The sequence below is a fragment of the Apiospora aurea genome (genome assembly GCF_038362705.1).
Source record: "Apiospora aurea strain CBS 24483 chromosome Unknown utg000005l_segment0_segment0, whole genome shotgun sequence".
Taxonomy (NCBI): Eukaryota; Fungi; Ascomycota; class Sordariomycetes; order Amphisphaeriales; family Apiosporaceae; genus Apiospora; species Apiospora aurea.
Window position 1 is genome coordinate 3,764,468 of NW_027117392.1, and position 11,942 is coordinate 3,776,409.

At 53.7% G+C, this 11,942-nt stretch overlaps 1 protein-coding gene across 1 annotated transcript; it reads left to right on the plus strand.

The window, feature by feature from the left end:
* Nucleotides 1–432: 432 nt before the first annotated feature.
* Nucleotides 433–1,482, plus strand: PG986_007723 (HAD-like protein; the record flags this gene model as incomplete). Its single annotated transcript, XM_066843945.1, has 3 exons — nucleotides 433–539; nucleotides 683–792; nucleotides 977–1,482. The coding sequence occupies 3 exons, from the start codon at nucleotides 433–435 to the stop codon at nucleotides 1,480–1,482; spliced, it is 723 nt and encodes a 240-aa protein (XP_066700057.1).
* Nucleotides 1,483–11,942: the final 10,460 nt, after the last annotated feature.

Consider the following 11,942-nt stretch of genomic DNA (forward strand, 5'->3'; position numbering starts at 1 on the left):
TGTATGAAGATTTGTTTTGGCCATCGTATTCATCAATTGATCGATTGATGGATGCATGCATCAACTGGTATGTGGTTTGTCAAGCGACTCGAAGGTCGTCGGCGTTAGTCAGTAAGAGCGAATCGAACATTGAACACACCTTGAACATGCTATTCTTGCGGCGGGTGGGGCCAGCGCAGTCGGAGTTTCCCGATCCGGTTGGAAAGGCCCCCCCTACGCATATTGTACATATAGGCGCAGCTCGACGTTGATTCTCACTCGATCGAGCAGATCATTTGGCGCAAGACAGACAGACAGACAGACCATTAGGTATAATCCGTTTACTTGGACTTTCAAGGCTTTCACCTAAAGCAAAACATTCGCTCATTGCCCTTTGTTTCTACTTGACTCCTCTCCTTCCTGTGTGGCAGCTTGACAAGAGAATCCGCAAGCATGAGTTATACGGCTCCTCCGGTGAAGGCAGGCTTCCGCGGCCTGCTCTTCGACATGGATGGTACCATTATTGATTCCACGGCAGCCGTCGTAAACCACTGGCACACGTAAGTTACTTATATGTACTTACTTACCCCCCGGGGCGTGCTGTTATACGGCTCGTCCCCCCTTACCACCGAACGCTCATCGATCGCTGGTGCGATCGTTGCGTACCTGGCTCTCGCTCGCCCACTGATTCGTTCACATACAGCGTCGGCGCAGAGATCGGCGTGGACCCCCAGGTCATCCTGCAGACTTCACACGGCAGGAGGAGCATAGACATGCTGAAGGTTCTTGCTCCCGAGAAGGCCAATTGGCAATGTGAGCGCCTTTTTCTAACCCCCTGCCCTCCCTCCCTATGTGCTCCCCCGCATCCAACCAATCCCCATGCCACCGCACTCACCCCCTTTTGGGGGGGGGGGGAGGCTTTGCTGTCACCAACCAGCCGCCGTAGGCGCACGCACACACACAGAGAGAGAGACTTACTCACACACCGAGTGCACAGACGTCCGGCATATGGAGGGACTTCTGCCCAAGCTCCACGGTGAGGATGCCGTTGAGATTCCTGGTGCCCGAGCGCTCCTGGACAGCCTGATCGCCGCCCGCGCCCCCTGGGCCATCGTGACCTCGGGCACTGAGCCCCTCGTCAACGGCTGGCTCGACAGGCTCCAGCTGCCTCACCCGGAACACCTGATCACCGCGGAGTCGGTTGAGAACGGCAAGCCGGACCCGGCCTGCTACAACCTTGGCAAGCAGCGACTAAACCTTGGCGGCAGCGGCAGCGACGACTCATCATCGCCAGATGTCATCGTCTTCGAGGATAGTCCCGCAGGGATCTTGTCCGGTAAGGCTGCGGGTTGCAAAGTGATTGGCTTGGTCACAAGTCACACTCTGGACCAGGTGGTTGCCGCCCAGCCTGACTGGATAGTTGAAGATCTTCGATCAGTGGAGATGGTTGAGTGTGCTGGCGGTGTGGTGACGCTGCAGATTTCCAACGCTCTAACGCAATGAGGAGGGACAGGGAGAATTGGGCCATGGGGGATTGGCAAGGGGAACAGGGGGGGGCACCAGTTACAAAATCAATAGTTTAGGAATGGAACCACAAGTGAGAAACGATAGAAATCGGATGTTTGGATGATCACGGGATCAGGACTCTGGCTTTACTAGAGTAGATAAGATTTGCCGGCCTCTATGGGGAACAGGGGGCGCAATGGATATACAGTAGACAAAGAATAACAACAACAGCAGCAGCAGGAGTAGCAACAGCCTACGATGCTATGGCGGCATAGAGCCAGGATGAAAGTGTTAGCTTGTGATAAGGCTGAGCCCAGTAGCTTCGCCAGAAGCGTATGCACATCGGGGGGCCGTAATGGGCCCAACAGATAAAAAAGAGGCACCTAATATTGCGGTCGGGATGAGCCGAGCGACGCGGCGTTATAGACTTGGCGGTGATGGGCTGGCAAGCCCTTTGGCCCTCGGAGAGACGGAAGGGAAGGGGGCCATTTCGGCATATGGCAGGAAAATCAAATAGATCCCAGATAAAGTTGAGATTGGTGCGTGGTTGGAGGGGAGGGAAAGACGGCGACCGCTCCGAGTTTGGCAATAGTTCCTTTCCCATACATCCGCTTGTTCATTTTGTTCGTATGTGTGCCGTACCGTACCGCACCACCCCCTGCTGTGCCGTACCAGAGTCGGTTGAAGTTTGGGGCTCCAGAGCCAAGTATGCATTGCGTGTGTAGTAATTTTAAGCAAGGCGCTACATACGTGCATATGTGCATACGCATACGGGTGATATTCGAGCGGGCTGGTGGGCGTTTGGCAGGGGAGAGCAGCAACAAGGCAGAATGGAATTCGTACTAGGTATAGCAGCATGTATGCAGTTGGTTCTTATTACATGAACCTACTACCTCAGGGCACCCGTGTCGTTAGACCCAAGTTGGGTCAGGATTCGGATCTCCAGAACTATTGACTGGGTATATCCCGAGTGCAACAGCAGCCCCCCGAGAGAGGGAAAAGGTCGTTACCCCCCACGATGTTTAACTGGGGAGGAGTCTGTCAAACACGAAAGCTGTAATTTCTGGGCTGCTAAGTACGTATGCCCAGCTCCACGGCGGTGATGATGATGTTGTTGTTGGCGGTCTTGGGAAACACCCCGCGAACATGTCTTTCTTGTCTTGGATGGTGACGAAGATTGCCATCCCACTCTTCGGTTCCCACTCGGTTTTCGCCGGGGCTCTCGAGACCTTTGAACCGGGGGGGAGGCAAGGCAAGGCGAAAAGCAAAGCAGCCCGAAAAAAGAAGAGACAGTGTGTGGAACAAGCCACGGATATCATTACCATCGTCAGCGATAACAACAACAACAACCGCACCGACAAACACAACAAGGGGGGGCTCGCGTGTGAGTCGTGCACGCTTCTAGAAAGTTGCCATGGAAGAAATGACAGACTCAGATTCGGTCCGTTCGCATCAGATCTAAGACCTCCCCTCCCCCGAGATCAGCAACAGGACGTGCTTGGAAATGACATTGGTCTACGAGTGGTCGTGGAACATCGACGTCAATCATGATCGCCGTGGCGCAACGCCGTTGAACGCAGAGAGAGGAGACAGAGAGATAAGGGCCCAAGCGACTACCGGGCGGCACAGCACAGGTACAGCTAGCTACATAATTGGCAAGAGAAGAAAAGAGAACGGGCCGGGGTGAGAAGCAGCTCGTGTTTACAGGTTCAATAGCTCAGGTAGATTGCCGTTGTTGGCGGCGGCGGCGGTGGTTGAGAGCGAAGCATCGCTTGACTACCTATTCATCGGCTGTATTCATGGTTGGTTGGCCTCCTTTGCGGTCACACCAGATCAAGCCAGCCGTACGGTCGACGAGGGTCAGAGGAGACGCGACGGGCCGGTCGTGTTTATTTACTCTCTGGCTTTTTACAATTTGCCGACACGAAAGTGGTCGTGTTCACAAACACGCAAGACCACCACACACGGCGAGCGAGAGTGGGAGCGACGTACCGCGGGGTCCCGGGGCTTTGGTTGTAGTCGAACCTTGTTAAACCAGACACAACACAACCTTCACAAAGGCTATATACATCAATGTGCCTGTGCCTGTGCCTGTGCCTGTGCCTGTGCCTGTGCCTGTATGCTGGGCTGGGGACGGCATGTAGTGGTATGTGTGACCTCAGTCTGTCTGCGAGATTCCTTCTCCTAGGAAGACGGGGAAAGGAGAAGAAGAAGAAAAAGATGGACAAAACTGCAAGGGCCCGCAAACTGGAGGCTTCTTGCTCGGAGGGAGCGCTTGGGAAGCCATCCCCAAGACATGCATCTGCGGAATCATGACGGAAGGACGCAAAAAGGTCTCCGAGGAGGCGTCTGCAGAACCAATCGTCGTACAGCCCCCCAGAAGAGAGGTCGCCGACCTGAGTAACCCTCTTCCAGGTTTTGTCTCATTGGCCAATCACGGCCCCAACGGCGGCGAAGAGGGCGTCATCTGAACAACCCCTCGCTGCTCTCCCGGCTACTCCTGGCTGCTATGTATCCCCAAGGTAAGTGAAGAGATTGTTTGTCTCGTGCTAGGTATGCGCATGCAGGCTTGCTCGCTCATCATCGGCGTACCTACATACATGCATACATACCAGGTGGATGAGGAGGATAGACAGACCAGCACTGGGGTATTGTAGTATCGTATTGTGCTACTTTTACCGTGTCGTATTCGATGGGTCCATGCAACCAAATTGCTGAATTTGGATGCCGGCGTTACCGCAGGGCTGTTATCTTCCCTTTCACAGCATCGCATGCTTACCCAGACCAAGACAGAGGATGACAGGAAAAAAGCAAGCTGGTTGATGATCCCGCGGCCCCTGCATCTACTGCATCCACTGCATCTACTGCATCTACTACTGCATTGGAGGGCGCCTGACCAGGCACTGCAGGAACAAGAACAAGAACAAAATAAAATAATAAGATACGAAGATAAAAGAGTAACAGTAAAGCAAGCCAACACCGGCTTCCCTGCACTTAACACAGGGCAACTAAGATCGAATACAGGCATGGCTGGGCTATTGAATCCTATCACCATCGTTGCCATCATCATCATTATGCAGGCACAGAGAGATAGCAAGTATGCATCCTCATGATTATCGTGCTTCCGTTCTTGGCGGGCAAGTAGGCACCGGCTTTTCGGTTCTTGCTATCGCCCGCGAAAAATCATTTGCATACCACCGGTGTTGTTGTCAGCAATGACAAAAGAATCGAGGTGAAGCAAGGCCCGACGTACAGTGCGTCCCGTTATTAAGCATGTATCGTCTTTTATTTGCTCTTTTGCTCGTTTGCTTTTCTCGTTTCTTCTTCCCAATGGTACCCGAAATGGCAAAAAAAAAAAAAAAAAAAGTTCCATCGGGCCCATGTTTGCAATCTCTTGAGATTAATAGCGGTTAGTTGATAGCTGAGCTGTGGTATTAACCTACCTAGTATGCGCCGACAGGACAGACTCTCAAAATGGCGCCCTGCGTCCTGTCTGCGCATTGAATAACGCGGGCTGCGGTGCGGAAATCTCCAAACTCGCCATGGACTGCATTGCAAGTGAGTACCTATGCATGCGATCTCGTTGAATTAGCCGGCTGTTATTCATGTATGGCCACGTCCAGGACATATCCAACACCCGTTCGGATGTTATTGGGAATGGGCAATGCATTTTGGATGTGATGAAGGCGCCCTTGGGGCAGGGGGCTCCCTACATCCTGCCAACGTACAGTTGCGGTACGGGGAAGGTACATCTGCACGTATTTAAGTCTCCTTCTGGGCGTCTTGCTGCTGGTACTTGACAGGTACTTGCCGAGAAAAATACTGGGACTACCTAAAATTATGACCCTTGGGCGTTGTGCTGAAGTGCTGGCCGGCTTACAAGTATGTCGATGATGGCCCCAAAACCCACGTGGCCCCCAGACCAGGATGGCGAAGGGCCTAAAATCGGCCTGACCCAAGCCTTTGGAGCGTCTTCATCATCGGATGAACCACTCTCGGCCTGTTAAACTCATCGGTTTCGTTGCGCAACCTGCATTGTTTTCTTCTTCTGTCTTTACGATCTGGTGAGTCTGGCAAGTATGAGTGCTTTGCTAATATGATACCCTAAGCGTGGCTATATTGGTACCATGAACCGTTCGAGTGCAAATCCGCCAGATACGCCGGCTCGACAGCCTAGCACGCTATCTCGGGTTGCGGTTTGCAGAAGTTGTCCGTTGTGTCTTCCGTAGGTATGGCTAAGCAAAAAAGGCCCTACCTTACCCCTGACGCTGCCTCAGATCACCATGCTAAAGCGGAACGGCGCGGAAATATATGGGAAAGGTATATGTATTCGCCCGGGTCAGTATCGAAGTTGAGCAGATCCAATGACTAGCATGCAGGGGTTCTGGGGGAGAGCATCTCGCATCTGAGCACTAGGCGTGCGTACTGTGGTTAGGTAGCGGCTTCAGATGAAAAGCTGTTCAGCTCCCAAAAACTCCCCGGGAAGGCCCTGGACCACAAGGTGGGCGTTTCTGAGTCGCTTCCAGATCGGTTGCACTTGCAAGGTCGAGCGAGTCGTTAGAACTAACCGTTCAGGAACTAGATTAGAAAGAAAAAACGTAGCTGGATGTCTGTTGGATGGGATGCCGCTAAACTGTCTTGATGCAGCCCCGAATGGCGCGACCCACAAGCTTGACAGCCGGCGTCCAGAGCTTCGGGAGCGAAGTAGAGACTCGCAGAGATGCGACCAGTCTAGCTGACTCGAAGCCGGGGAGCCCTACGAATCATGTAGAGAGCCGAGCTGAAAGCGTAGGTAGGCAGTCTAAGGTCCGCGAGGTTGTCTAAATCGGGCAAGGCTATCGTGGGAAGCCAAAAGTACCCCCTGATGCCCGATGGGATGGGGTTGTTCTACCACTACCCATCGGAGGCAAATAAGCTGCGCATCGCGTTCGGGAGGTTGTTGCACAGATGGGCGCCGACAGACAGATTCAGTCCGGTTCAGGAAGGTAGGGGTTCGCCCGGCCCTCCAATTGACTTTTTCGAGAGGCTCCCCCTCCCTTGGCGAGTTAGGTAGAGCCTGATCTTGTAAAGCAACGAAAGGACGACGCGTTTCTGCGATGGAAGCTACGTTGCCTGAGGCATGGCAATCTCTTTCCCGAGAAAGGGTTTGGAAGCTTGGGTGTATCTACCTACATAAGGCAGTGCGAAAGATGGCCCCTTTACCCGAAAGCAGGCTGGGAGGGTTTTACCCCCGTGGCACCCGGCACCTGGCACCTGGGGGAGTCGGTGGTTCTGGCTCTGTGATATACACGCAATCGCTGTGTGTTGTTCTGGCCGGATCGACAGGGCGTGGGGTCGCCGGAACGAGTGGTTTCCGCCAGCAGACTGCCAACAGATGACGTCTAGATGTCACCGCCAGGCCTCCAAGCCGGGGCAGCCGTTGGCGGTATGCCCAGGGGCCCAGGACCAACATTGTCCAAAGCTGGGCGCGGGTGCTCAGATTGACGATGGGTAGCAGCATTCGAAGTCGGTATGGATGTTTGGTTCGGTCGGTCAGGCGGGAAGAGGTACCCGGTAGTCGACCTTCGACGACTTCCACCCCACCATGGCCACCCAAAAATGGAAGCGGTCGCTTCGACGACGCCCACCTATATTGCACATCTTAAGAAAATCTTATCTACTTTTAATATACGCAGGACCAGCTCTGATTCACCCTCTGAGATACCCGTCGTCCACAGCTGACAGCTGACTGGGAAGCTGATACTGTAGCTGAGAGCAACATTGGTACGGGTAGTTAGCGTCCCAGGCGCGTCCAGGGCACTTCAGCTGTACAGTGCAGTAAGCCTGTACTTTAGGTACAAGTCGGTCAATTCCAGTGCATCAATTGGTCTTCACGATCACATCAGTTCGGGTCGCCTGTCACCGACCGCCGACCGGGCCCTTTCCCACCCAAGCGGGCTTCCTCGTCCATACCATATCCGCCCCCAAATCCCGACTTTTCTACAGCAGCAGAGCACATGCAACATCCTGCGCCTTCTTTGTTGGCTATGCTGCATTGTTCCTTTCGGCCCCCAACACCGACTGCGTCTCTGACGGCTGAGCGCCGGGATCGAAGCCACTGCCAGCAGCTTGATAGGGTAACTGGCTGCTGCAGGTTGCGAGCCTGCGCGATGCAGTACCACTACGCCTGCATAAAAGTGCTTGTCAAGTCCACCAATGAATAATTACTCTGGGGCCGGCCTTTGCACAACAAGAAGAACTGGGGACTGAAATAGCAACAGCAACGTCCACTTTGAATGCAACCCCAGTTTACATGCGGTGTAACCCTGCGGCGCGGTCCTCTCCTGCTCACTCGCCCGCCTTCGTCTGTCTTGACTGGTGAGCAGTCATGACCTACATGACCTACAAGTAATGGCAGAGACTTCGGCATGGCTTTCGCGGATAAAGTCAACCGCTATATACCGCGGCTTACTGATGAGGGGGACCCCTTTTTGACAACCGTGGCACTTTCTAAGTAGTAAATAGCAGCCTAACCGGGCCGGCCGTTGCTTGTCGCTAGGCACGCCATGCTGAGCATGACAGTTTGAGTCCTAGAACCGTTGAAAACCTCGTCTCTAGCTCTCACATTAGTCCGTCCCATGGGCTGGCAGACGCCTCGCAAGCCGTTCAAACCGTCGGGTAGCTTCCCGATCCCTTGGGCCTTCTGACTGTTTGTCGCCCTTTGGTAGGTAAAGTGAGAAAGTAGTAGTATGATGGTCCCATTTCCACTTGGATAGGTGACAAGCAGGTGATCTGACGGCCGCCACGCAGCTAGGCGATAAAGATCTTCCCGCCTGTCCCAGATTGTTGGATTTGTGTAGCTCCTCGAAGTGTTACTTTTCTTGGGGGCTATAGAAACCGGTGCATCTCCGTGGCCTTTAAATTCGGGCCTATGTAGAGACTACATACTGCTATAGAATCTCCAACACATGCAATTGGAGGTTGCAGACAAATGTGAGTGAGTGAGCGAAAGCCCCTCCCCTTCCCCCTGTTACATCGCCTACATGTGTATCAAGTGTTTAAGAGTGACGTTACTGCGAGTAAGTGCTTATGATTGACGGACAGCAGTATCCTTCTTTTTCAGGAAAGGATGTCGCGGCTTTCCGACGGCGAGAACTGGATAGGGTGCGCCTCCGGAGGGAGGCGCATCGCGTCACGCCATTATGTACGACGGTGCGGCCAGAACTGCGGTCGCGCAAGCCCCCCAAAAGAAACGAGTGAGTGGGCTACATGCATTACAGACGATGCGATGAGAGGGATGTGACCAAAAAGACTGCCCGAAGGCGTGTTTAGCGCAGCGCCACGATCAAGTAGCTTCAGGGGTATGGAATTGATGATGATGAAGTGCGGTAACGAAAGTGCCTCCCGGTCCCGTTAAAAGCCCTCGTCCAGTGCACCACCACTCGGGCTCAAGTTCGAGAAACCGCTGAGACACTCAAGCCACTTGTCTCTCCCCTGTGCATACGAGCGATGGGAGCAGCGGCGGCGGCAGCAGCAGCAGCAGCAGCAGCAGCAGCAGCAGCAGCAGCAGCAGCAGCAGCCGCAGGTTAGGCTACGATGGGGCCGTATCGGCGGTATCGACAACTGCCTGAAATGTGACGATACCCCCTGGGGATGTCGATGATCGCAATGACTCTTTACAGCTTACATGTAAGGAGTGACGTAAAAGAGACCCTGTCGGCTACTGGGACCTAGCAGCCCAGGGAACAGTCAGATCGGCCGTCGGGATGGTTGATTTCGGGATCTACGTATGCAAGAAAGGCTACATAATGTAATAAGTCGACATGGTCATAATATGTCAGGAAAGTAGGTATGTATACTGCACAGTATGGATGTATGCTCATCTACATGCAGACAGCATCCCATGAAAGGTAGGTAGGATCCGGGTAAGCAGGTCAAGCTCTCTATATTTGCGATGATCAGCATAGTATGATCTACCAACCCTGCCTACCATCCATCTACATGTAGACACATAATACCTACGTGCTAGCATAACATCCATACCCTCCCGGGTGACAAGCGGCGATTGTGGTATCATAACTCCATGAGACGACTATGAAAACTCGCCATATGGATTGGTAGCAAAAGGCATGGCTCGGGAGAGCCTCTTGGCGTATGCGCACCCAGGCGCGGCCACTTGTTAGCAAATGAGGCCGTCGCGAGAGGATACGAAGGGCTATGCTGTTATGCCAGTCATGTCCGTCCTAGGAAGCCTACCTAATTAGGTTGATCTTGACGGTGCGTATCACCCAGGCCAGGCAGGTACAGGTGAATTGGGCAGCCCAGCCGCGATCTGGCACACTGTGCAGCACAAGTCGGTCGGCCTGGGCAAAGAAAGACATTGGGTATCTTATTTTCGGGCGCTTTGTGAGAAAAGCGAGGCTAGGGGCCTATCGTATGCGTAGTACGACGGCTTCTGTCTGGGCCGGAGGAAACAAAAGAACAAAGAGGTGCCAGGCCGGGATGTTGCGGTAGCCTCCGGTCACGGCGAACGTTACAGGGTGGGCAGGTTCCTCTCGAGAACAGCGATAACATGGAACACACCACATTGGTTGAATGTCGCTCACCATTCCATTGGAAGGGATCGTGAGAATCTGCCCTGATCCACCCGCTGTGCTGAGTTCCCCGCACTGCCGGGCCCTTCTGAGTCCTAGGATACACGTACGTGACTGGAGTCATCATAAAGTCGGCCGCCCTGCCTAACGGATGTACCCTACCCTGAGGATCCCTGAGAATCCCTCGCGATGTGTGGTGCCAGCAGGCGCAGGGGGTGTGGTTGCTGTTTAATGGTTCTGGGTACAGCGCCTAGAGCAATCGTCGTCCATTCGTCAATCCCATCCATCCATCTTTCAACCATTCCATCCCACCACCCCCAATAATCTTATACCAAGTGTAACCGTTATCCCTCCATCTTTCCATGCTCTGCATCTGTGCCAACACAATTGGCGACAGCAGCTCGCAGGGAGTAAAGTCCGGGTCGCTAACTTTCCTTACTGGAAAGTACCGCCAGTTGGCTGTACTGTGCCGCGGCATGTGCCCAGGATCCAGCTACTACTTGCACGCAGCAATTCAAATGCATACCTCCTCTCTCTCTCTCTCTCTGATGAGTCTCTTGTTCACCCCCCTTGTCCGGCCTTTTGGCGCATGGCACGTCTCTGGCCCACTTGAGCGAGAGAGCTTGGGGCACAGTCTGGCCGGCTTTTTCTTGGCTGGAGACAGGAGACAGGGGACCTTACCTTAGCGCATCTGGATGTACACGTACAGTATGTATCCTATCAGATCGGTCAATCAACATGGATGCCATGAAATACGGATGTCTCTGTTTCCCTCGCATTACTGGACATGACAAGGCGGGCTGCTGGCTGCTCGGCCGCAAAAGGGAAATCTGTAGTGCACAGTAGTCAGGTCATGATGTATGTAGCAAGTCTTTGCTCTGTGCGCTCCGGCCTGAACCTGACTGGCCTGACTGGCCTGACTGGCCTGACTGATGTGATTAAGAATTTGCGAGGTCAGGCAAATGACATGTTCGTCCTAAAATGACCGTGATCTCCTCTCGCGCTCGTTTACTCGTACAGGAACAACAACATAATTACATGACTTGCTGGTACCTTTTCTCCTCTCATGTGGCCTAGCCCATCGCAATTAGGTTCCCTGCGATTTTAGAGTGCCTGTCTGGCGTCGGTGTCTAGACCAGGTAACATGAGAAAGTGTCAAACGACCGCCACAAACGGGAGTCAACCGAGGGTTCCTGATAGCTGGAAATGCTGGAGTTCGTTTCTGCCAAGCCCTGCCAGGGGTCAAGGGTCAAGAGACAAGGGACGAACTCTCCCTCTGGCTCTCCCTCTACACGGGAGGTACCTTGCTTGCGCTACTGTACCTAGCAGTAGCTGGCTGGCTCAAGCTCCAGTGCACCACGACTGACGGACGACAAACGACTGGGGCCCTGGGGGCCCAGCCAACAGGCAGCCCAGCAGCGAGCAGCAGCATCCATGACCCCTGTCGAACTCATCAAAGGAATCGTCCGTGTCTGCACCAAGCCAGGGCGTCCCTTTGTTTTTGCCCTTTCGTTTCTTTTGGGGGGCATCCATCAGGATCCAGCGCACTGTTGCTGCTTCGCGCGGAGGGGGAATTGCATCCGGGTACAGCTACGGCTGCCAGTGTTACCAGGCTTAACCACTTTCTGTCAGGGCACACGTCCAATCGTTCACCACCCTCTCTCCCAGCTGCTCCACTCCATAATCTCCAATTTGGATTGATGTGCTCTCGTCGCACTCTGTTTTTATGATCTCTTCTGCGTCCGGCTGAGCCAAGTACCTCGCCAGTACATGCGTACTTGCGTGCTGCTGCTGCTCTCTTTCTCGTTGCGTGCCCTCTCTCACCTCAACCACCCACTCAACCACAGCTTCCCTTCTTTTTTTTCTTTGTTTGAATGGACTGCC